Raw genomic sequence first — 27,345 nt, 5'->3', positions numbered from 1 at the left:
TACCCATGGAAGGAGTTACAGAAACAAAGTTCAGAGCTGATTCTGAAGGAAAGACCATCAATAGACTGCCCCACCCGGGGATTCATACAATATACAACCATCAAACCCAGACACTACTGCACATGCCAGAAAGATTTTGCTGTCAGGACCCTGATACAGCTATCTCTTGTGAGGCTATGCCAATGCCTGGTAAATACAGAAGTGGATGCTCACAATCATCTATTGGATGGAACACAGGCCCCCAATGGAGGAGCTAGAGAAAGTACCCAAGGAGCTAAAGGGGTCTGCAACCCTATAGGAGGAACAACAATATGAACTAATCAGTACCCCCCAGAGCTGTGTCTTTAGTTGCATAAGTAGCAGAGGATGGCCGAGTTGGCCATCAATGGGAGGAGAGGCCCTTGGTATTGTGAAGGCCCTAGTACAGGGGAATGCCAAGGCTAGGAAGCGGGAGTGGATGGGTTGGGGAGCAGGGCGAGGGGAGGATATAGGGGGCTTTGGGGATAGCATTTGAAATGTAAATGAAGAAAATATCTAATAAAAATACCTATATATATTGTAATAGTTGCAATAATATTTTGGCATTTTGTTCATCCTCCATTTCTCAGTGTAACTTTTTCCTCCAGGGAAAAATCTACTTTGATCTCATTTTAGATCAGTTCTCATAGAACTGTTTTCCTACAGCATCTATCTGAATATATAATGCTCGTTTTGTGTCTTTTTTCTCCCTTAGCTTTGAAATTAGACAAAAGCAAGTATATTATTCAGGGTTCTCTGGGGTAACAGAACTTACAGAATGAATATGTTTACATAGAGGGGATTTATTAGAATGGCTTAGGGGCTGTGGCCCAGCTAGTCCAACAGTGAGTGCCTGCTAATGAAAGTTCCAAGAACCCAGTAGTTGTTCAATCCGTGAGGCTGGATGTCTCAGCTGCTCTTCAGTATGTGCTGGGATCCCAAAGGAGCTTCTAATGCCATTGGAGGAATGGACTTGCCAGCAGGCAGTGAGCTAGAGAGCTTCCTTCTTCCATGTCCTTTATACAGGCTTCCAGCAGAAGCTGTGGCCCAGATTAAAAGTAGATCTTCCCACCACAAAACTCGATTAGAGGTGGATCTTTCCACCTCTGGATCTGGATTAGAAATTGGGTCTTCCAACTTCAAATGCTTTAATTAAGAAAAAAATCCCCCACAGGTGTGCCCAGCCATTTGGGTTTTAGTTAATTCTAGATATAATCAAGTTGGCAACCAAGAATATCCATCACACAAGGACTCATTTGTTTTATTTGCAAAATTTAACACTGTGTTCTTTATTACAGGTATATAGTGCTTAGTGTTCAGCATAGGAATGGTTGACTGTGAAAATACAGTCCCTGTGTGCAAAATACACTCACATATAATCTGTTCTCATGCTATCTTCTCTCCTATAGGTTCTGGCAGCCCATTGAAGCTCTGCGATACGACTCACTCAGATGAAAGACTGATAGAGCTGAAGAACAGACACTGTGAACTGCTTACAAGAAAACCTGGAAAAATGGGAACTATGAGAGAACAGACAGAAATTACAAAAATAAAAACCTGGTCACAGCATAAAGAAGGGGCATGGGACAAGCTCTGCGCTCTGAGGCATGGTGTCTTAGTTGGTTTTAAATCTTTTATTTTATATGTGTGTGTGTGTCTGCCTACATGTGCATCTGTGTGCCACAGCATGGAACACCCCAGAGGCCAAGAGAAGGCGTCAGATGGCCTGGAAGTAGAGTTACAGATGATTGCGAGCCTCCCTATGGGGTAGCAATCCAACTCTCAAGGACGGCCCATGCTTTAACCACTGAGCCATTTCTCCAGTCCCATGACATCTTAGCTTTAGAGGAACACTTTCACCATCATATTGTACGGCCTACAGGCAATGGCTGGCTTATGGTCTAGTGCTCTAGGAGAAGAACATTTTCAGTCCCATGGAGTGTGTAATTATTAAGGAAAGTGTAACTGCCTCATTTGAATATGAATATTTTAAATAAATGAATTCATAATCTTCAAAACTGGAATTCAAGTGGCTATGCTGTTCATTCTTCATTTAGGAATGAGAATTATGTTCACTTTCATATTTTCCTATGACAGTTAATGCAAGAAACACCATTTGGACATTGTTTTCTGAATTTCTAAATATTTTGGCTATGAACCTTTTTGTTTTGTTTTTAAAGATTTATTTATTATATTTATATGAGTTCACTGTAGCTCTTTTCAGACACACCAAAAGAGGACATCAGCTTTTATTACAGATGGTTGTGGGTCACCAGGTAGGAATTGAACTTAGGACCTTTTGAAGAGCAATCAGTGCTCTAACTGCTGAGCCATCTCTCCAGCCCCTCTAAATATTTTGAAAACATCATTCATATACATTACTGGTTCAAAGTATAGGAATCTTTTTTTTACAGCTTGGATCCATACATCTTACTTGTTGTTTAAGAAAAGCTTACTATGCATTTACAGTTTTATTCACAGAGCGTAAAGGAGTCATTACTTCTCAACTCGGCCACTTTCACATTGATGCAACTGTTCTCTTTAGTTAATTACTCACTTACTGTGCTATGGACCTAATAAAGGGCTCCATGAATGACAAGCCTGAGGATGAGCTAGATCCCTATCTGCACTTCTGTTAACACAAATGAAATACAAAAGAAATAGAGAACACTGGTTCATTTATTCCACATTTCTCTTTCATACATCCATAGTTGATTCAGATTCCTATGTTAAAGAACTGCTCACTGCTACTAAATGATCGGATCATGTATTGTCCATAAAAGACTACCAAGTTTCCTATGTGATAAGGAATACTGGGCTGTGGTTGAAATGTTAAGAAGAGCAGGGTAAGAGACTGCAGATACTGGATTCATTCTTCTGGTCGTGGGTCATGGCTAACGTACTGTGTAAACATCTGGGGATGCTCCTTTACGATGCGAATCATTTGGGGGCACATCTGGCACATTTTATGGTGGTGAAATTTTATTTCAAAGTTAATTTATTCAATTGTTTGGAAGATGGATTATTTTTTAGTATAATGAAATCACAATGACCATTTTTCCTCAAAATGAGTTGCAATGTGTTTTAATACTCTAGGTTCCCCTTAAAGCAAGACGAGAAACAAGAAAATGCTGAGTTTATGTTTCAACAAAAGAAGCCGCAGTTACAAAGGGAAAAGGAGCAATGTGGTGGGAGTGTGCAGTGGACTCAGTACTCTGAAATCGGGACAGTGATCGCAGAACTGAAGGCCCTAGAAAAGGATCTGAGACAGGTGAACCGCTATGAGTAAAATTTCATATTCCTGCGAGTTTGATGCGTATTAGTTAGATCACTCCAGTTTTGTATATGTTTTCAGATACATATGTGTGACTAACAGAAAATGATCAGAAGAGGAGCTATTACTTGCCAATTGAGCACTATGAAAATGTGAAAGCGTGAATTACACTGACTTGAGCCTTGCACATCATCACTTGACTGTATAATCTCTGGGACACCAGGCAGAGCTCTCCTGTGTTGACCTAAATGTTGCCACGCCGTCCAGTCTTGAATTACTTAGAACAAAAATGTTAAATGAAGGCATTAGTAGCTAAGTTTACAAATGATAAACTTGGCATCTAATAGTATTCACCTCGTGTTCCTGGCTGGAGGACCAGAGGGTTGCTGGAGTTTAGCCAACTGCCACCAGGATGGCCATTTCGTGTTTTATGTTAAAACATGGGCTATTGATGTTTGGATCTGTAATGAATCATGTTAGATCTTTTATAAGTAGCAGTATTACCCATGCCCGTTTCCGCAGCTGCTTTTGCACTTTGACAAGTTTGCTTATCCATGCAGCTTCGGTGATCCCTGTAAAGTGATCATCCTCGGAAAGGTCGCACTGCTTCGGTGCCTCATTTTTAAGTTCTACTGTGATGCTTTGGGGGTAGGGAACATACACATGACTGGACTCAGTGAAATGATTCTCTAGATATCAGAGGACCAAAAGAGCCCTGGCTGCAAGTTTCTCAAGAACAAAATTCCAGTGTCTCATAAGATATGGTTGAGGCAAATCATCTTTGCAACAAGATTTAATAGCAATCGCACAAAGCACAGAGGAGGTCTGAGATGTTTGAGGCGTTTTTCAATATGCACTTGTATCATGAAAAAAAGGAAGGAAATTGGAGCCTTAAGTTTATGCTTATAATGGATGAATTTGGGAGGGGTTACGGCAATGTTGAATTGAGTTATCTTTGCTCCTAATGCATAACCTAGACTGGTTTTGAATTGCTGACATCCCACTTCCATTTCCCAAGTTACAGTAATGTTCTTAATTTAACTCTATTTGTCTGTCTGAATCATGGCATTCATAATAAGCTAATTCAAAGAGAAGGCTTTCACTGTTTTCCTTAAAAATCTACTATCTACAGACAGATTTTTCTAGTTTGGAACAATGATTTGACCTCATTTCGTGTGCTATTATGGAGATTTATGTGCAAGTTTTATACTTCAACTACTATGTAAGGAGGAAAAATAAAACCAACAGAGTTTCATTTTCCAAGAACATTCCCTCACTTTAAGAAGCCTGCAATTCTATTTCAATGTGCACAGCCATTGAAAGCCATAACATTCTGTAATATAGCAGATACTCTTCCAAAGTCACATCATCAGCCCTAGATCTGTTATCTCATTTTATTAACTTCATCTAACTTCTACAAAAATGCCAATGCAGTTTCATATCATGTGTCTTAGTGTTTCAATGTATAGCATTTTTATTCTTAAAGAATGTCATACATGCACAAAATGCATTTTGGTCAGATTTACCTCCCCTCTTAACGTCTCCATTCCATTCAGCTTTCATCCATCCTCCGTCTGTGCTGCCCATATATTCGTAGATGTGGGGCCGCTCACTGGAGTATGGCTAACCCTTTAAGAAAATTGACTCTTCTTCCCCTCCAAAGCCATAAACTCTCTATGGCTCCTCAGCCCAGGTTTGTGAGGCCCTGGCCGAGCTACAGTGTTGACTGGCTTGTTACTTTACAGGTCTTGGGAATGGCATTACAGCTGTAAATGGGAACCCTGCATTTTCTATCTGATAAATCATTATCACGACTGCAATGGTCCTGTCATATCCAGAAGATACTGTTTTACTCTGGTTTTCCTGGACCTCTAATTCTTAAAAGCTTTCCAACCCCACTTCCATAGTTGTCCCTGAGCCTTGGAGGATGGGGTGTAACATAGATGTCCCATTTGTGCCTGAAGACTCCACTGATACTTATTAAACTACACTTAGACGAGTTGTAAGTTTCTACATTAATAGCCATCCACTGCATAAAGAAATGTGTCTAATGAGGTTTGAGCCCTGCACTAATCTTTGGGAAGAGAGATACAGTCTGTGAGCCAGTGTGTTACTGTGTCCATTTAGCAGAATAATAGTTGTAGGCTCACTCCTTGGACCTATGACCAGCCAGCCATGGGTTCTTGGCCAGATTTATAGTACTGGGCATCAACATTCTCCTATAGATCAGGCCTTATATCAAGTCAGGAAGCCGTTGGTTAGACTGTAACATTCATACCACTACCACACACATGGACATGGTATGCCACATACGTCATGATTGTAGCTCACAGGTTTGACAGCTGAGTAATAAGGCTGTTGATAGATCTTTCTCCCAGCCACCTACGCATATACATGAGTTGCCATGTAGGTGCTGGAAACTAAACCCAAGGACCTCTGTAAAAGCAGATGCCCTTAATGCTGAGCCATTTCTCCAGCACCATCTATTAATTCCTTAATCTTAGCTATTCTGACTGGGCTAAATTGAAATCTCAAAGTAGTCTTAATTTGCAGTTCACTGAGGGCTGACGATGGTGAGTACTTTTTCAAATACTTCTCAGCCATTTGTATCTCTTCTGTGAAGTCTCTGTACAGTTCTATAGCCCACTCTTAAACTGGGTGGTTTATTTTCTCAGGGTTTACTCTTTTGAGTACTTTGTACAATGAGTGGTTTCCTTGAAAGTATAGAAACTTTTCAGTTTCATCAAGTCCCACTTACAGATTGTTGGTCCTATTTTCCAGGAAACCAGGGTCCTATAAAGAAACCCTTTCCCTGACCCTATATCCTGGCATGTCGTCCTATATGCTGACATGCCCTCCCTACACTTTCTTCCAGAAGTTTCAGGGGTTTGGACCTAACCTTAAAATCTTTGATCTACTTATAATTGATTTACATATGATTTGTGCACATGATGACAGAGAAAAATCAAGTCTCAGTCTTCTACGTGTAGATATCCGGCTTTCCCAGCACAATGTGTTAAAGATGCTGTCTTTTCTCTAAGATATGATTTTTTTTATATCTTTGTGGGAAAATCAGGTGGCCGTGCATATTCGGCTTATATGGATCCTCTATTCTATCCCACGGATCAATGTGTGTAACTCTTTCCACAGGATTGAGAAATCTTTATTGAGAATATTCTCTACACCTTCACTGTGGTATTCTCCTTCTTTAATGCCCATTATTATAATGTTGGGTATTTTCACCATGTCCCAATGTTCTCCCATGTTTGATTCTTTCTAAATTTCTCATTGACCTTTACTGAGTCATCCAATTCCTTTACCTTGTCTTGTAGTCCTGACACTCTGTTTTCCACAGAATTCATCATGTTGGAGAGATTTCCCATTGATTTCTCTTATTTTATTTTATTTTTTTATTTCTAAGACATTTAAGTTTAGAATTTTTCTGCAATTTTCTTTATTTTTTAAGATTTATTTATTTATTATATGTAAGTACACTGTAGCTGTCTTCAGACACCCCAGAAGAGAGCATCAGATCTCATTACAGATGGTTGTGAGCCACCATGTGGTTGCTGTGATTTGAACTCACGACCTTCAGAAGAGCAGTTGGAGCTCTTAACCGCTGAGCCATCTCTCCAGCCCCGCAATTTTCTTTATTAAGTTAGTTATTGTATCTTGAATTGAGTTCAGCTGTTTATTCAGGTCTTTGTTCTTTTGGAGTATACTCCTATTCTCTCTGAGTTGTTTAAACACAGTTATAATAATTCTCTTGAATTCCTTGTCTGGAAGATCTGCCAAGTCATTCTCACTTGAGCTCATTCCTGGGGAATTAGTAATTAGAGGGACCATGTTGAGGTAGATTTTTGTGTTCCTTTTATCTCTCTGCTGGGACTTGCACATCTGAAGTAGTTTGTTGCTTAAGTCTCTTTTTTGTTGTTGAGTGCACACCCTTATACTGATAGGTCAGGACAATAGCTCTGATAGGACTGAGTCATTACAAAACATCTTTCTGTTGGGTTACAATGGAAAATACACACACACACACACACACACACACACACACACAACCACAACAAACTCATATGCCGATGCCGGAAGTACTGCCTGGTGGTCAGCTCTGACTCAAGCCATGTTAGACATAACAGTTCATTGATCTCTAATTTGATGGGTCCTATGTAAAGTTTTGTGGAATTTCTTAACATGTGCAAACCTCAGAACATACAGAACATAACAGGATATGTGATCAGCATTGACCTAGCTCTGAATCAAGTCATTTTTCTGTGTCATGCTACACAACATGTTATAGGCATGTTACAGAAACAATATAAAATAGCTGGCAAGCATAGAACAGAAGGGCTACAGGTATACTCGGGAACAGACCTCATCAAAAAGATGGCCACATTTCCTTTCGTGGAACTGGTATTGAGGACTGCAGTTTCCATTACTACTCTTCTTTGGGAAATGTACAACTGTCTGCCTGAAGGGACGCTATTCAAGTCTCAGCACTCCCCTGGCTGAGCCTCTCTTATGGCTCAGATTCCTTGACTCACCCCTGGTCTTACACACAGCACCACTTTCATTGGCATAACAGCTGTATGAAATATCAGATTTAATTAAAACAGAAAATAAAACAAAATACTAGTGCTTAAACACATTTCCTCGTGAGCCATGATGTATAGACACCCCCAGTCTAACCATCCTGGGTCGGAGTGCAGCAGGCACTGTATCACCAACTCCATTTTACAAGCGAAGACAACAGGGTGTGGAAAGTTGATAGAACTCAAGTTCACGCCTCTCCTCAGTGACTGAGCTGGGGTTCAGACCATTATGGCAGCTGTGAAAATCCAGTCTCTTTTTCCTTCCTTTTGCTTTGTTTGGATTTTGTTTTCTTATTTGTCTCTAACCTGTTTGTTTTGATTTCTGTTTTGTGAGGAGGTGTTTCTTGAATTTTTTTTTTTTTGCTTTATTGTTTTAAGGAAAGATAAAAAGAACATTAAGTTGGGTGGGTAGGGGGAATCGGGGAAGACATAGGGGAGGAGAAAAAAAATCAAAATATATTGTATGAAAATGTTTTTAAATTTAAAAAAGGTTTTAAAAGACAGGTTGAATACCTAGAAACAAGCCACGAAGAAGGAAGATTACATTTAAATAGTTGCCCTGTCTTAGTTTGGGTTTCATTGTTGTGAAAAGACACCAGGACCAAGGGACCTCTTACATTTAATTGAGCTGGCTTACAGTTTCAGAGGTTCAGTCATTATCATCAAGGCAGGAAGCATGAGAGTGTCCAGGCAGACACGATGTTGGAGAAGGAGCTAAGAGTTCTAAATCTTGAACCCAAGGCAGCCAGTAGCAGACTGTCTTCCCGACAGCTAGGAGGAGGTTCTCAAAGTCCACCCCCACAGTGACACACTTCCTCCAACAAGGCCACCCCTCCTGATAGTACCACTCCCTGGTCTCTCAAATCATTTCTTAAAATATCTAATTTCACCTAAAACATCATGTCAGTTTTTATCATCACTGGCATATAGCTGTGATCATTCATATATGTATATATAAACCAGTTTTTATCATCACTGGCATATCGCTATGATCATTCATATATGTATATATAAACCAGTTTTTCAAATGATGGGTCTTGAGGTAGTCCTGGAAATTCAGACCCACAAATTTACACATTTTACACATCCTAATTTGTGTGTCCAACAAGTTGTGCTTCTGTGCATGGTAAATGTCAGTTAATTTTTCTGTAGATAGCAGATAGCATTCATTACCTTAGGTATGGTAGAGCTAAAAGTCTGCTGTGACAGGTCAGGTAACTCTACAGCTACAGTATAAATGTTTCTATAGACAATATCCAGATGAAGGGGTACAGCCATGCTCTCACGAATGCCGCCAGGAGAGTGGGTAAAGGGCAGACTGAATGGTATTAACAATTATGTTTTTCATTGCTCATTTTATTTTTTTTTCATTGCTCATTTTAGTTGCAGGAAGCACAAGATCAACTCACACAAACAGTACAGAGCTCTAAGAAGATTCGCGCCATCTTGCAAAGGTATAAAATAGAGGAGCCACAAAGTACCATGGGTTTTGCAAAAGGAATAGTGTAACATAGAAATTCTATCAGTTATGATAATGAATACTCCTCCAGGAGGCCAGGAAACTCTCAGCATTACAGTAGTTGAAATGCATTATTTACATCTTAGATGTGGTTCAGTTGGGACAGGGCATGATCTGTGTGTGCAAGGTAGGGTTTGAGCCTAAGCCCTGCCAAAAAATAAATGTATGACTCTTACACTGTTATGTACATTGTCATGGAACATGGCAGGAAAAAAATTGAAGCTTTCTAAACCACCTGCTTTTCAATTGTTAGATGTGAAATTATTGATCCATTCTTAACTCCTTGTACAAAGGTCAAGTATAAGTGGATCAAAGAACTCCACATAAAACCAGAGACACTGAAACTTATAGAGGAGAAAGGTGGGGAAGAGCCTTGAAAATATGGGCACAGGGGAAAAATTCCTGAACAGAACAACAATGGCTTGTGCTGTAAGATCAAGAATTGACAAATGGGACCTCATAAAATTGCAAATCTTCTGTAAGGCAAAAGACACTGTCAATAAGACCAAAAGGAAAAGATCTTTACCAATCCTAAATCCAATAGGGGTCTAATATCCAATATATATAAAGAACTCAAGAAATTGGACTCCAGAAAACCAAATAACCCTATTCAAAATGGGGTACAGAGCTAAACAAAGAATTCTCAACTGAGGAATACCAAATGGCTAAGAAGCACCTTTAAAAAAATGTTCAACAATCTTAATCATCAGGGAAATGTAAATCAAAACAACCCTGAGATTCCACCTCAGACCAGTCAGAATGGCTAAAAGCAAAAACTCAGGTGACAGCAGATGCTGGCGAGGATGTGGAGAAAGAGGAACACTCCTCCATTGCTGGTGATGCCAATGAAGGAGCTAGAGAAAGTACCCAAGGAGCTGAAGGGGTCTGAAGCCCCATAGGAAGAACAACAATATGAACTAACCAGTACTAAATCACCAATCAAAGAAAACACATGGTGGGACATGTGGCTCTAGCTGTATATGTAGCTAAGCATGGCCTAGTTGGTTATCAGTGGGAGGAGAGGCCCTATGTCCTGTGAAGGTTCTATGCCCCAGTATAGGGGAATGCCAGGACCGGGAATGGGAGTGGGTGGGTTGGGGAGCAGGGGAAGCAGGGGAAGCAGGGAGGGGATAGAGGATTTTCGGAGGGGAAACTAGGAAAAGGGATAACATTTGAAATGTAAATAAAGTATCTAATAAAAAATGAAATTATTCTTTCAGATGTTAGTTCAAAAATGTGATAATGTTTTTTAAAAGTGTATATGTGAATCATTATCAAATACATTTTAGGCTTGAAGTTCGACTTTCCAAATTAAAAATTACACTGAAAGAGCAATCAGCAAAAATTGAACAAATTCAGAATCATCTACTGCAAGAAGGTTTGGTGAGTCCTGTTTTCTCTATCATACTTAAAATCCTTTCTCCCCTTTGTGGGATAATATTTAGGAATATTTTAGGATAAGTGAAAAGTGTCATTGATAAAAATATTTGCCTTTGCCATGTCTGGGCATGGTGACACATACCTTTAGTCCTAGTATTCAGGAGATCAAGCCAGATGTGTCTCTGAATTCCAGACCAGCCAGGGTTACATCATAGAGACAGTGTTGCATACATGGTGTGGGGGGCGGGTGTGGCTGTTGTTGTTGCTGCTGCTGCTCATAATGCTACTACCTTTTGAACCAATAATGGATATCCTCTTGATTTTATAGAAGTTCATTGAAATGATAACATTAGGGACTTTGGTAGCAAAATTTAACTAAACAAGAAGCTACAGAGCTGGCTCAGAAGTTGAGAGCATCCACTGTTCTTACAGAGGGCCAGAATTCGGTTCCCAGCACCACGGCAGGTAGCTCCAGAGGACTTGGTGCCCTCTTCTGACTTGTACACCTGTACAGACATGGCATATATACACATACACATAAATGAAAAGAAAAACAACTGTTATTTAAGAATTCATTGGGCATGGTGGTGAGTACCTTTAATCCAAGTACTCAGGAGGCAGAGGCAGGTGGATATCTGAGTTCAAAGCCAGCCTGGTCTACATAGCAAGTTCCCGGACAGCCAGGTCTACACAAAAATCCTTGTCTTGGAAAAAAAGAATTTACTAAACAATAATCCTATAAAACGAATTATTTATAATGTTATAATTAATAATATATCTTTGATATATAATGCTTTGTAAGATAACATTCTGTTTCCCCATTAGTTGATTAACAGACGTGTGGAGTGATTGGATATTGTAAGTAGGGTTGCTGCGGATGCAGCGTGCAGTTGTCTATGTCACAGGGAAAGTCTTACTATTCCAAGAGTATTGATTGCCGCCATTTGGTCGAGAGTTCTAAATTTGTTCCCAGAAGCCTTCAGTGAAGTTTTGAGAATGAGTGACTTTGTTACTTCCATTTCTAATCAAGAACAGATATACTTGGGGCTAGAAAGAGAGGACTCAGTGTTTGCTGCTTTTACAGAGGACCCAGGTTTAGTTCCCAGAATCCACATAGTGGTTCACAACCACTCATAACTCCAACTTCAAGGGGTCTCTGATGTCCTCTTCTGGCACCACAGACACCAGGCATGCATGCAGACAAAACACTCGTACACATCAAATAAATGGATCTTAAAAAAAAATGCTTTTGAAGAACGAATATCTTGTCATTATATAAACATTTCCAGCAAGGACGTTTTCTCCATGTAATTTTCATGAAGAAAGGTGATGATGCCATTTGATGCATCCGGGAGACGTTTCATTTAATGGAGCCTTACAGAACTGAGGATGAAGAAACGGTTTTGTCACTCAGCGTGTCCGCTAGGTTTCCAAGAACGCAGCCCTCTCCTTGGCTGCAGCAAGGCTGTGCTGGAGAGATGTTCCCCGGTGACAGGCTGGCTTCTCTGAAAAGCTCAACCAAAGCGAGAAACTGCGCAGCCGCTACAGGAGGTGGATCACGGGCACAGGAGCTCAGCTCAGACAGGCAGGAAGAGAAAGCAGCGCATCATCGCATCATCGGGTGGAGGGTGGGGGGTCAAAGAGGCTTCAAAGCAGAGCCCACTTCCAAATCCACAAAGAGGTGCTCCTGTCCTGCTAAGAGACAACAGTGCATCCTCCCCTCTCAGAGAACACGGACAGCTCGGGATTCCATTATAATGATAGTGAATCCTTGGTTACTCCTCACCAGACAGATCCAAAGTCTCCTGATTCTCGCACTGCCTTTCCTGACAAGACTATGGCGTGAACACCCACCTAGAGCCATGACATGGCTGCCCCTGTAACCTTAAGCAGGGCTCAAGCTGCCTCTGGGAAAGTATAAACATCATTAGAATTTGCTCACAAGTCCCAAAGCTTGATTAAAGACTCCAAAATGTCCTTGTTACCCTATATTTATTGAATTTGTAAGATTAAAAACTCAGATTTTAAGAGGTTGAAGAGACGGTTCAGGATGTGTTGCTCAGGCAGCCAACCTGGGTCTAGTCCCATATAGCTCACAAGCATCTGTAACTATAGTTCCAGGGGAACCGATGCCCTCGCTGGCCTCAATGGGTACCAGGTACACATATATACATTTAGGCACATGCATGCACATATATGCACACGTGCACATAAAATAAAATAAATCCTGTTTTAAATCACATTTTTTAAGTTACTAGAAGGTGCTGGGTGATGAAATAGATTTTCAGAGGGACTGCATATTAAGGAATATCAGAGCCTACTGGAAGGGTCTAATTAAGACGGCAGGGATTCCAGAAGAATCAGGCAGATGGTATACTTTGTGGTGTTAGCACGGAGATATTGTTCAAAGGAAAATAGTAAATAGAGAAGAAAATTTCAAACTCCTGGGAAAATTCTTGCCTTGAATGAATATTTTTCTCACCCTAAAGTCAGGTGAGGATGAAAAAGACTCATTTTAACAAATTATTAGAAATGTAAATTCTATAAAAATTAGTGATGAGGGGAACCAGAGACTAGGCTTAGCAGGTAAGAGCACTGGCTGCTCTTCCGGAGGACCCAAGTATAGTTCCCAGCACCCCACAACCATCTGTAACCACAGCTCTGGTAGACCTGGCCCTCATTTGGCCTCAGAAGGCACCTGCTTGCATGTGGTGTGTATATACACACATATACACATGTGGAGGGGAGATAAAAATAATAAATTTCTTCAAAAATTAATGATAAATATCTAAATAGATAGGAGCTAGCGTTAAGGAGCTATTTTCTAATTTGATCCTAACTGGAGTGTTACAAACTTGGGCAAGTGCATATTACTCATACACTTATAAGAAGTGATTTTTATGGGCTGGTGAGATGGCTCAGTGGGTAAGAGCACCGACTGCTCTTCCAAAGGTCCGGAGTTCAAATCCCAGCAACCATATGGTGGCTCACAACCATACGTAACAAGATCTGATGCCCACTTCTGAGTGTCTGAAGTCAGCTACAGTGTACTTATATATAATAAGTAAATGAATCTTTAAAAAAAATGTAGAAGGAGTTTGACAAAAAAAAGAAGTGATTTTTTATAAAAGGAGACTATGACTGGCTATTTTTATTTTTATAATATTTTAAAGCTTGAAGATGAGACAGAGAAACTCATCCATCAAACACAGTCTTTAGAACATACTTTGGAAAAACAGATGAATAAAGATGAGGAATTACTGGCAGAGCTAACGAGGTAAGATTTTAATGTTCAAACCCTTTCAACCATTAGTTCGGTTCATTGACATTTTTGTTATTTCATTTTTTGAGAATTTCATATGTGAAATATTTACTTTATTCCCCTCCCTCTAGCTCCTCCCATGTCCCCCAACTTCTCTCAAATTCACAGCTTCTTTTTCTTTGTGATTGATATATAATGTATATATGAATTTACCAGTACAACTTATGAATTCACTTAATATTGCTCCTATGACTGTATTTTAGGTATGACTGTAATTCCCTGTAATTTCTTTAGTTTATGTGTTTGAGTGTTGTGCCTGCATATGTATCTGTGCACCACACACATGGCTGGCGCCCACTGGAAGATGGTGTTGGGTGCCTTGGAACTGGAGCCGCCAGTGGCTGGTCAAGAGGGTGCTGGGAACATGACTCAGGCCCTCTGCAAGAGTGGGAGAGCACCTAGGCTCAGTCATCTCTTCAGCCTGCACAGTGTGTCGGAGCCAGGCTCTATTCAGCAAGCCACTTGGGGAAGCAGTGTGAGAGGGGAAATCTTGCCAAGAGAGGTCTGTGACAATCTGCAAGGAAGGCCAGGTTGAAGAGCCTCAAAGCTGGTGACCTTTCTAATTTGACCTTAGTAAGTTTTAGTAATAGTCTTTCCTCTGTGGGAAACACAACTCAGTCAAACAGTCAAAGTATGGGAAAAAACACAGCGAGCAAACAGAGTCTGAAAACCCGGGGTACCTAAATGTGCATCTGACTGAGTGGCATTTAAGACAAAGTCTGAAGAGATGGCAAAGGCCCCTGCGGGTTAACAAATGGAATATTCGTCCAAGAATGTGCTACACTTGTAAAGAGATATGCACATGTGTCCAGTCTCATGGTTTTCAATATCCCAAGCAACCATATGCTAAACTGAAGGATAGGTGCTAACAGACCAAGTGCCCCACCTGACGTCTACAGGATACACCTTCTAGAAGCTCACATCACATTCCCAAAGATAAATAACATCTTGGGCCAAAAATATCAAATCTTAACAAATACAAGAAAATCAGAAGGATTTCTTGATTCTTTTTGTATCATAATGGAATGAAACCTGAAATCAATGGAAGAAAAATTACAAATCCTTGATAAATCACGGGTCCTGAGCAGAGTGGTACTGAATGGGTCCAGTTAGTGGTGAGTGTTCACTTGAGTGCTGTGTTAATTAAACACCAGTCCCCTCTGGGGCTTTTCCATTCAATTCCCATTCCTCTTGTGCACCAGAATAAACAGGAGTCACAGTGTGTGTTTGGATCATTCAGTGACATTCATTTATAAGTATGTTTCCCTGCTTCACCCTAGCAACTAATCTCTGAGTTACAGCTAATCTTTAATAATTTGTCGGTGTTCACTTCAAAATGGGTAATAATAATAATTATAAAACATCTCAATGTGGTTCTAACACGTGTTCCTTATGTGATATAAATATCATAAATATTTTCTTCATTTTATTTACTTAATATTATAATTTTACCCAAGAGCCATAGACTATTTAACAAAAACCCCAACACCAGACATGGGAAGGCCCTTTCTGAGTTGTTACTCAGAGTTATCCGAGAGATTTCCAAAACATGATAAGTGATCAATGTTGCCCTTGGTTGCCTCGCAGAGACTGAACAGAAGTTCCTGTTGTTGAAAAGACCAAACACTTCAGACACAGGATCCAGGGTCCCTGAGCTGGACCTACCCTGAATGCCTGCGTGCCTGCTAGCTTTTATGGTACCAGAGAGTGCTATGCAAGATTTCAAGGCAGGAGAACTAGAGATAGTCCTATCCAACTGTGATGCCTATGAACCGCAACGTCCAGCATGACACACTATCCACAGGAGTGCAGTACTGTTGGGCATACTTTGGAGATGACCAAAAGTGGTCCTGGGCCCGCTCAACAGAGAGAAATCATGACTGGCCGGCAACCTGGGCAATCACACGGGACTGGTGAAGTCGTGGAGGTTGGGGGAACACCACCTTACTAAACCAGTCTAATTTCTAACTACATTCTAAATATTTCTCCTTATACCTGCAAATAAGTGTAGCTCTCACACCTCTTCAGAGATGATTACAAAAACCCACAACTGAGAGAAATGCGAAAAACAGTGATCATGTGGTTCCAGCCCCAACTGATCCATCTTATTAACGCAGTCCTGCACCTGCGACTCAGAGAACAGGGCCAAAGACTGGAAGAGGCAGCCAAGCATGAAAGATTGTGTCTACTAGAAATGAAGTCTTATCAACATGACTGCCTAAACAAGGAAAACACCAATGGACATGACATTATGAAAGGGGGGAGTCTCATAGGATACTCCACTCCAGACAAAGGACTACAGGCAACTAGGAAATTCTGAGAATGGAAGATAGAGTCTTCCCAAGGGAAGAGCCCTCCCAGTGGGTATCCAGCACCAAGCACTCAGCCATGAAATCATATACATACAAGTACCATGGTATATACTGAGCAGGTTGTATTTATGAATTTATATATATATATATATATATATATATATATATATATATATATATATATATATATATATATGCTAGTGGTAGCGTGTGCATTTAATCTCAGCACTTGGGAGACAGAGGCAGATGGATTTCTATGGGTTTGAGGCCAGCCTGGTCTACAGAGCTAATTCTAGTACAGCCACAGCTACACAAAGAAACCCTGTCTCACAACAACAACAACAACAACAACAACAAATCTATTTTTTAGCAACAATTAAAATAATAGAGGCCATGAATTTGAGGAAAAAAAAGTGTTCATAGGAAGGATTGGCGTGGCAAAAGCAAAGGAGGAAAACTGTATTATATTTTAATTTCAAAACTATAAAAGTGGGCTGGTGAGATGGCTCAGTGGGTAAGAGCACCCGACTGTTCTTCCAAAGGTCCAGAGTTCAAATCCCAGCAACCACATGGTGGCTCGTAACCATCCATAACAAGATCTGACGCCCTCTCCTGGAGTGTTTGAAGACAGCTACAGTGTACTTACATATAATAAATAAATAAATCTTTAAAAAAACAAAACAAAAAACAAAAAAACTATAAAAGTTAAAATTATAATTTCAGGCTGGAGAGGTGGCTCAGCAGTTAAGGATGGTAGCTGTTCTTCCAGAGGACCCAGGTTCAATTCCCAGCACCTACATGGCAGCTCACAACATCTGTAACTCCAGTCCTAGAGATTTGACACCCACCTTTGGTCTCCATGAACATGAGCATGCATGCAGTACACATACATACATGAGGGCAAGACTCACATACACAATGTTATGTAAAGATTATTTCAGTAGAATACTTTTATTTTAGGTTGAGACAAGTGAGATGCTCACAGCTTACAGTTTTGTTCCTTTTGTATGATATTGCATATTATCTACTTAAATTATTAAATATTGACTCTGAAAACATTCATTGGCCAATTCTATACATTTTTACAGATTTAAGAAACTCTTTGAGGAGACAAGAAAGAAGTTAAATAAACATGAAGGCGGAGAGCTTGGTGGTCCTGGAGATTTAAAAAGCAGCCTATTTGATATGCATATTCCAATTAATATGCTAAGGCATGAGGTAATTTCAGTAATCTATAGGTTCAATATTTCTTGCTTTGGTGAAATATAGCTATATATATTCATTGGCCTATATAGTAAGTATTTAAAAAAGCAACTTCACTGACTTGATAGCAATGAAAATGTATATTTTTCTATTAAAGATGCATTGTGCTGATTCTCTTCTTTTTTAGATTGATTTTATTTGATGTGTGTGGGTGTTTTGCCTGTGTGTGTGTCTGTGCACCATATATATATGCCTAGTGTCCTCAGAGGCCAGAAAAGGGCACAAGATCCCCTGGACCTGGAGTTACAGATGGTTGTGACCCACCATGTGGATGCTTGGTACCAAAGTCAGGTCCTCTGGAAGAGCAACAAGCACTCTTAACCACTGAGCCACCGTCCAGCTTCTCTCAATGCTGGCAGATGACTTAACAGCAACCAGTGTACCATACCGTTACAGTATTAAAAGCACTCCCACCATGTCAGTTCTGTTTGCTACCAGCACTATCAGGATGTAGGTGACCATGAAAGCCAGACAGTTGAAGTATAGGGTAAAATTCGGTAACTTTGAGTATATTCACAGATAACTCAAATATCATCTCAATTTTTTTTTTTTTTTAGTATTTTTACGTTCGAAATATGTCCTAAATATTTTAGTGATTCCTCTTTCATGCTGAGACTTAAGGAGCCAAGTACACTTAACTGCTGTCAAGATGTTTATCTGAACAGTTTATGTGAGAGACTCACAGTCTGCACTCAAGCCGCCTTTGTGTCTGGCTCCTGTTCCTGGACACGATCCTTCCCTTGTTCAGCCTAAGTTCTTTTTTTTTTCACCTTACACATTTTTTTCCAATTTTTATTAGGTATTTACTTCATTTACATTTCAAATGCTATCCCCAAAGTCCCCTATACCCTCCCCGTACCCTGCTCTCCTACCCACTCACTCCCACTTCTTGGCCCTGGCACTCCCCTGTACTGGGTCATATGAAGTTTGCAAGACCAAGGGGCCTCTCTTCTCAATGATGGCTGACTAGGCCATCTTCTGCTACATATGCAGCTAGAGACACGAGCTCTGGGGGTACTGGTTAGTTCATATTCTTGTTGCACCTATAGGGCTACAGACCCCTTCAGCTCCTTGGGTACTTTCTCTAGCTCCTCTATTTTGGGCCCTGTGTTCCATCCAATAGCTGACTGTGAGCATCCACTTCTGTGTTTGCCAGATACTGGCAGCCTAAGTTCTAACACCTGTAAGTACTTCATCTCTCCCCACTGCTGACTAGTGTCCTGGTGTATGGATAAGCCGTACATTTTATTTATATGCTCACCAACCAATTGACCTCTGGCTTGTCCCCACTTTGAACTTTAATTACAGATGCTGCACTGATAGTGCAGGCCAGAGTTCTGCACAAAACTGCTTCATTTCCCGTGCCTGGCTTCTGACCAGGGACACTGCTGAGTCACATGATAGCCGTGTCCTTGCTGTCTGAGGCCCCCAGCACCAGTGTGTCCTCTTCAGCGGCCACAGTCTCCTGTCCTCCAATCCTGAGGGGGCGCTTAACTTCTCCACTTCTTTGCCAACACCTGCTCTATCTTTTTTATGGTGTGTCTGTTGTGAGACTGAGTTTCACCATGTAGCCCTGGCTTTTCTCAGAGTTGCAGAAATCCACCTGTCTCTGCCTGTGGAGGGCTGGGATTAAAGGTGTGAGCCCCTACCCGTGGCTTTTTCCAAAGTTTAACTAAACCAAGTGTCCATGAAGCAGTGGGTAGGTCATGGGAGTTTCCATTTGGGTTCCCTTAGTGGAGCACAGGGGTCTCCCTGAGGCTATGGGCCATTAGTGTAGCTCCTTCAGAGAAAGGTCTAAAAGATTGTTTCTATAGTTTTAAACTGGATTAGCTTTTCCCTGGTATTTGTAAAAGCCCTCTTTATATCGTGGATATGAATTCTTCTAACCAGCTTATCCTTGCACTCCATAACGGTCTCTGAAGTGCACTGGCATTTTATGTTCACAGAGTCAACTCAACTGTTTGTGCTTTAATGTCCTAATACAAAGCTCTGCCTGATCCGTCATGATGGTGCATGCCAGTGTCTTTTTCTCAGAATTTGCATGTCTCATTTCATACTTGAATATTGCATTTTGAGTGAATTTTATTTGTGGTGTTTGGTGGTCACCGACACTCAGGTTTTTCACCTGTGAATAACTAGTTGACTCTGAACCATTTCCTGTTTTTTTTTAAAAAAAGATAGTCTTAAGAATGATTTTTGCGGGGCCTGGTGAGATGGCTCATCAGGTAAGAGCACCCGACTGTTCTTCCAAAGGTCTGGAGTTCAAATCCCAGCAACCTCATGGTGGCTCACAACCATCCATAACAAGATCTGGCGCCCTCTTCTGGAGTGTCTGAAGACAGCCACAGTGTACTTACATGTAATAAATAAATAAATCTTTAAAAAAAAAAAAAAAAGAATGATTTTTGCAGAATTGGTTGAGATTCAGCTGATCATAAGCATAAGAGTTTGCTTTGGGGGTTCTCTAAGCCCGGGCCAGTCAAACCCGTTTCTTAAGTGAGAAGTCTTTCCCAGTAGTGTGTGGCTTATTGCCAGTTGTCTACTGTGCCAGGTTGCTATAGTAAAAGTAATAACTTCATTCTGGTGTTGACTTTCCCTCTCTTGAAGGAACATTAGAAGAATAGTAGACTCTCCAACTGGATTTCTATTACCCTCCCTGCTGAAAAGTCAGCAAAGGAAAAATAAAGGCAACCTTGTTGCCTTGAGGGAATAACAATTTGAACAGGAATGTCACAACCCCAAGACCCTCAGTGGCCGTAAGAGGCCCACAGAGAGAGAGGCTGGTGGTGCCCCAGCTGCAAGCCCTCCGCAGGCTTCTGGGTGCCATGCAAGCGACTGTAAGTGTCACAGCTAGGAGACTCTTAGAGGGCATCAGGTCTCTGGCAGAGCAAGCCTGCAGTCCACTGACCAGAGCCGCAGCAGCAGCTGCAGCAGCAGCAGTGCATCTGGAAGGCTTCAGGTGAGCGAGCCCTGTGCAGGGAGTGGGAGCTCAGCTGTGGAAGCCAGTCCTTCTCTTCCCCCACTTCTGAGCTCTCAAGGAGTGCCAGAACATCAGGATTAATGGGCTCTGGGCCCTGACTGGCATGCACATAAGGTTAGAAACGGGGCCAATCAAGAAAGAGCTGTCAGAAGCCAGTTGCTATGGAGACACTTCTGACCTGATCCCACTTGGGGCTCTGACTGTCAAAATCCAGGGCCTTCCTGCACTCCGCTGGGGTGAAGCGGTCCCCACTGCAGTCCCTTTGCTCTCAGGGGACCCCACATGGGATAGGAATTTCTTAAATCTTTTTTTTAAAGATTTATTTATTTATTATGTGTAAATACACTGTAGCTATCTCCATATGCTCCAGAAGAGGGCATCAGATCTTGTTACGGATGGTTGTGAGCCACCATGTGGTTGCTGGGATTTGAACTCAGTACCTTTGGAAGAGCAGTCTGTGCTCTTTAACCGCTGAGCCATCTCTCCAGCCCAGGAATTTATATAGTGAAGGCTAATTTGGCCAGCTTATGTCTTGCTGGTTGCATAACATGGTAAGAGCTAGCCTTCAAGGATACCTGGTTCTTTCTCTCATGCATTGAAACATTCAGACTCCCACCTAGGCCTCCTCTCTCTGAGCTTCCCTCTTTCTCGAATGTCCTCGGATCTTGGTTGTAGACTCTGTTGAGTGGCAGCACTGAAGTGTCATTTTAGCACATCAGTCACATCAGTGTTTTTACCAGCACAGAAAAGGGACATGAAGCCAGCTTATCTCATCAGAAACTAAACTAATGGTCATCTTACAGTTGGCAGGGTCTCTTTTGTGGTCAGGTTCTGTGACTTGGTATCAGTGACAGACCAAAATCGAGCATAGTGGCACACGCCTTTAATCCCAGCACTCAGGAAACAGAAACAGGCTAACTCTGTGAGTCAGAGACTAGCCTGGTCTATACAGTACACTTCAGGACAGACACGGCTACATAACAGGAAGCTCCTATCTCAAAAAGAGAAGGAGAGATGAGGCTGATGAGTTTATTATGGAGATCGGCCAGGCATGCTTGACGGAAGGCAGCTGTGTCACCCTAAAAGCCATTCTCAGCATGACTGAGGACTCAGGAGAGCTGCACCCCAGGAGTTCTAGGCAGCTTGAAGGCAGCCCTACTGGTGGGTACCTTTCCCGCAGCAATCATTGCCTTTAAAACCCTGAGAGAGAAAGGCCTTGCTAACCACATAACCTGAGTTTCCTGAGTCTGTGTGTGTTCCTGGGCCCTATGAGCCTCTCCCTCCCTCCACCACAGAGTGTCAGCTTGGAGGAAGAAGTTACACGGTTCCTGTGCTAGAACCAAGGCGGATCCTCTTAAAAGAAATTGTATTCAAGAAAAGCAAAGAACTTATAGCCAAAAATATAACATGAGACAAATAGGGCAATATTAAAAACTTGAAGACCTGACAGGCCCTGAAGGCCTAGCTGAAGATTTTACAATAACAAGTCCAGGCTTGTCCAGGAGAGCCCCTTGTTTGGACATTCCTGAGGATGGGTGGCCCCAAGGATAGACATAAACACAGGAACTGTTTGGGTTTTTTTTTTTTTTTTTTTTTTTTGATTGACTCATTGGCCATCTGGTGGCCTGGGTCTCGCTGACCCTCCCTGGAATTGTTGATGCTATAACCTGCATGTATTATTCTACTGACTTGTAATCAAGTCAATTGTGTGAAGCTGCGCCAAGTTCCCCAAAAATCCCGCAACCCTCTCCCTATAACTCCCTATAAAAACCCCTAGCTTTTGAGTCTCAGGGTCATTGCCTCTACCTCTTGTGTGGGGTATGCATCGGCCCGGAGCTCCACCATTAAACTGCCTCATGCTGTTACAACAAGAAGGCTTCTCGTGTTTTTTGGGATACCCTGACTCCCCTGGCATGGATCCAACACTCTTCACAGCACAAACCTCATTCTCAGACAACACAGTTCCTTACAGTCACCTCTCTGCAGCTAACGCTCTAGAGACAAGCAGCTCAACCCAAGAGTCACAGGACACAGGGCAGTCCAGTAGAAGAAATCCACATCCCGAGTACAGCCCTAACCACCCTGTAGTGTCCAAGCAACTTATCAATGAAAATTGTGATCATAGCGGTAATCTGCTAAGTATTGCTCCCTTGAGAACTTCATGGGCAAGCTGTATCAGCCTGTTAACCCGCTCTTAATCCCAGAGCTCAGGAAGCAGAGGCAATGGATCTCTATGAGTTCAAGGTCAGACTGCTCTACACAGTGAGTTCCAGGCTAGTGAGGGTTAGTTACATAGTGAGACCCTGTCTTAAAAGACAAAAGACAAACCAGGCAGTGGTGGCGCACACCTTTAATCCCAGCACTTGGGAGGCAGAGGCAGGTGAATTTTTGTGTTCAAGGCCAGCCTGGTCTACAGAGTGAGTTCCAAGACAGCCAGGGCTACACAGAGAAACCCTGTCTCAAGAAAACAAAAAAACAAAACACACAAACAAACAAACAAACAAAACTCCCCAAAACTAGTTACCAAACCTAGAATCAGGAGAGGGATTTCATGGAAGAATGTATAGGCCATGTTTTAAAACCACCACCATAGAACATCATTATATCTAAAGGGAAGCCATCCTAACTCAGCTGACTAAGTTTTATCATTATTGCATATTAATGCTTCTGTACTTTGTGGAACAAGTAAAAAAGATTATTAGGCAACACTCTTGAATCAGAACATTTTTGTTTTAAAAATAATAATTTGTCACTAGAGCAATCTCCCTATTCTGTTAATTGTCCTGAATCATTTTTTAGGATACAATTCAAATGAAAATAAAATGTTTGCAATTCAGAGAAAAACAGGACTTCAGAACCCATGCTTCTAACACCTGTTCATTAGAGTCTCCTTTTTTGAGGTCTTTCGTGGGGAAAGGCACTCGTCCATCCAGATCTAGGCAACTGAAAACCTTGCCTTAAAGCTTGCCTAGAAATTATAGGCACCGAACTCGGGAAGAAAGCCCTAGGGACTTCTGTCAGTATGTGACTTATGGTTGTGTTATTAAGGAAAGAATAAACCAGGCCTGGGAAGTGACAGCTGCCGTTCAGGTGTAAGTGTCCGGCAAAGGTGTTGTGTGCAAAGTATGAAGGGCAGAATTGTGACATTCCCGCTGGGTTCAATTTTATTTTCTGGACAATTCTAATCGTCTAAGAGGCTGCTATAGAGTATAAGTGACTTATTACCTCTCAACTGGCAGCAGACGTATATTGGTTTTATACCTGACTAGTCTCAGTGCATATTCTTCACCTTAAAGCCATATTATTTTTTTCCTACAGTTCCACAATCTGAAAGAAAGTTGGGAGACTACATATTACAAATACCTACACATGGTCGTAAAACTTCAGTTTATCGAGCAGGAGCTAATAGCAATAAAAACAGAACAGAAAAAGTGTGGACACCTGCTCAAGAACCAGAAGAACTTGGAAGAAGAAGTGCTCCACTTGAAAAGCTGGATTCGGGAGAGCGAGGTGGGTAGTGTAAGGTCAGGGACAGAGCAGGGCCCAGGACAGAGCAGGGCCCGAGGGCAGGCGGCTTGCAGAGAGCCGGTTTGCTTGTCTTTTGAACCCGTGACGGGATTAAATTCATTTCAGCACACTGGTAATGTGGGTTACATCCCTTGCATCTCCTCCTTTGCTAACAGCAGTTGGCTTGGTAGATCTCTGAACATCATTTGCCTCTCTTTAAAGTTTTCAGTGTACGTCCTTGTGGTTTGGCATTGCTGAAATAAAACACTGACTGAGAACAAATGGGAGGTGTGCTGGAGGTTTTAAACTTGACAGGAGCTGTGAGTGATCGGAGTGGAACATCAGTTAAGAAGATGCCTCCATGAGATCTGGCTTTCTCAATTAGTGATTGATGGGGGAGGGGCCCAGCCCATGGTGGGTGAGGCCATCCCTGGGCTGGTAGTTCAGGGTTCTAGAAAACAGACCGAATAAACAGCACCCTCCATGGCCTCTGCATCAGCTACCACCTCCAGGTTCCTGCCCTGACTTCCTTCAGTGATGCACTAGGACATAGAAATGCCTGCCCAGTAAGTCCTTCCCTCCACGCTTACTTTTGGTCACGGTGCTTCATCCTAGCAATAGCAGCCCTAAGACAGGAGGGATGTTTTTATAATAGGCGGACACATCTTTCTCACAGACCATCACTGAGAGGAGGAAACTCACATCAAGCAGGGCAGAAACTGCCGAAGCAGAAGCCTGGATCCCCCTGGGCACTCAGCCTGCATCCTTACAGGACACAGGAACACCTGCCCAGGGGTGGAACCTCCCACAATGGGCTGGGCTGGGTCCTCCCACACCAATCAAAACCAAGGAAATGCCTTCTATTCTTGCCCTCAGGCCAGTCTGATGGGGGTACTTAGTTCCTCAAGAGAGGTCTTCCCAGGTATGGTGGCGAGGTTAACATCAAACTGACAAAAGATTGCTCTTCCACAATATGGTAGTTAGACAATCGTTTGAATTTTATGACAATTGAGAAGAAAAACTTCTATATGAAAGTTAAAACATACTCCTAAATATTTCTTTAGTTATAGTTAAATGTTTTTAATTTTTTAATTGATTCTTTTGTTCTGTGAGTTATGGAACTACCTGCGGGCTAGCCTGAGAGTGATTCCAGGCTGAGGTAGCACATAGAGGGCCCGGGTTCAACCTCAGCGCTGTTCAAAGGAAAACAATACAGTACTTTATGTTTTAAATGTTTGTTTGTTTGTTGGGGGGAGGGTTGTGGGTTTTGTTTGTTTGTTTGTTTGTTTGGTTGGTTAGTTTTTCGAGACAGGGCTTCTCTGTATAGCCCTGGCTGTCCTGGAACTCACTCTGTAGACCAGGCTGGCCTTGAACTCAGAAATCTGCCTGCCTCTGCCTCCCAAGTGCTGAGATTAAAGGCGTGTGCCACCATGCCTGGCTACTTAAATGTTTTTAATCAGGTTGCAGTGGTTTGTTTTGTTCATTATATAGACCCGACTAGCCTCAAATTCACAGAGATTTACCTGCCCCTACCTCCCACATACCATCATGCCTGGCTTTATGTTTTAAACGTAATTGACATTAATAATAAAAATTTAAATCCCAGCATCTTATTTAACATACTTACAACAACCCATGAGCTGATGATTCTTAACTCAAGAAACAAGAGTAAAGTAATCATCTGAGGGTTAATTATTTTGGACTTTTGGACTCTTTTGCTTTAGATCCAAGCAAGAGATCAAAACAACATCGAGAATTTGAGAGACACCAACGATGCAGCAATGATAAGCCAGATTGATCTCAGAATTAAAAACATGGAGACTCAGCTAGCCATGAGGGGAACTCAGCAACATCTCCCTGGAGGAGGGATGCCCAAACATAAGCACCATCATGCAGAAGAGGGCAGCCTGGCCCAGCCCGTGAGAACAGAGCCAGGTGAGCAAGCCAAACAGAGCCCAAGGAAATAGGGAAGCTCGTTGCCTTGTCTCTAAGCTCGTTGCCTTGTCTCTTCTGCAGGGTGCAGACCTCATAGCTGACTCGGAGTTGGGAAATGAATGTGCACTTGAACTGCTGTTCCGGGAGGCCTTGGCTTCTGCCCCTTTCCAGTCTGGGTTTCTGTGGCCTTTTGCCCCCTAATGTAGCTAATCTGATCCATTCGTCTTTTTATTATTATTCTAACGCTCTCTAAATATGGCCTTTACTAAACTACTTCTCCATTTTATTAAATAGAAATGTTAACATGTGTAACTATTTGGGGTCTGCTACTTGAAGGGCAATGGACAGGGAATGACAAACCTCCCTTGGCATGTTCTGACATATGCAGACTTTCCTGGTTTGGGATCTTTGGTATCACCAATTGGAGGGTCCCTGTCATTGACAAGTTTTCTAGCTTGTCATGCTAATAACATGCTTATGACACGGGAAAGGAGCACACAAAGGAAGGGAAAAGGAATTCACAAACTCATCACAATAACTCCACGGTTGGCATGCAGGTATCAGCACATAGGTGCCAGTGTGCTGTGCCCTTTCATATTTGCGAACCCCAAAAGACCACCAAGGGGCTGATCCCATGCAATCTCACCAACGTCTTTATTCCACTAGCAAACACCAAACACAAGCCAGCAGCTGCAGTCCAGTGCATTCTGCAGACACCACACACGAATCAGCAATGGCAGTTCAACTCAGAAGAAACCTCAAGGCTGGTGTCATAGTCAGGGTTTCTATTCCTGCACAAACATCATGACCAAGAAGCAAGTTCGGGAGGAAAGGGTTTATTTGGCTTACATTTCCATACTGCTTTTGATCACCAAAGGATGCAGGACTGGAACTCAATCAGGTCAGAAAGCAGGAGCTGATGCAAAAGCCATGGATGTTCTTTACTGGCTTGCTTCCCCTGGCTTGCTCAGCCTGCTCTCTTATAGAATCCGAGACTACCAGCCCAGAGATGGTCACACCCACAAGGGGCCTCTCCCACTTGATCACTACTTGAGGAAATATCCAGCAGGGATAGGAGACTCTCTCATGGAGGCATTTCCCCAACTAAAGCTCCTTTCTCTGTGATAACTCCAGCCTTTGTCAAGTTGACGCAAAATTAGTCAGTACAATTGACCCCTTGTCAACTTGACACACAAACACATCACTAGTAAGCCTCAACCCTTAGTGTGGGGAGCCGCCC

General features: G+C 42.0%; 1 protein-coding gene across 1 annotated transcript in view; it reads left to right on the top strand.

Annotated features, from left to right (window-relative positions):
- The window catches only part of LOC110330220 (ankyrin repeat domain-containing protein 26-like), a 106,554-nt gene extending 80,461 nt beyond the window's left edge, over positions 1 to 26,093 (top strand). Inside the window, 5 exon segments of the mRNA XM_021210207.1 lie at positions 1,428 to 1,623; positions 3,115 to 3,289; positions 23,982 to 24,173; positions 25,895 to 26,026; positions 26,028 to 26,093. Coding sequence (XP_021065866.1) covers positions 1,428 to 1,623; positions 3,115 to 3,289; positions 23,982 to 24,173; positions 25,895 to 26,026; positions 26,028 to 26,093 — 761 coding nt within the window.
- Positions 26,094 to 27,345: the final 1,252 nt, after the last annotated feature.

This window comes from Mus pahari, chromosome 13 (genome assembly GCF_900095145.1).
Source record: "Mus pahari chromosome 13, PAHARI_EIJ_v1.1, whole genome shotgun sequence".
NCBI classification, from domain to species: Eukaryota; Metazoa; Chordata; class Mammalia; order Rodentia; family Muridae; genus Mus; species Mus pahari.
Note: the sequence above shows the minus strand (reverse complement) of the source record. Positions and strands in the feature narration are given on the sequence as shown.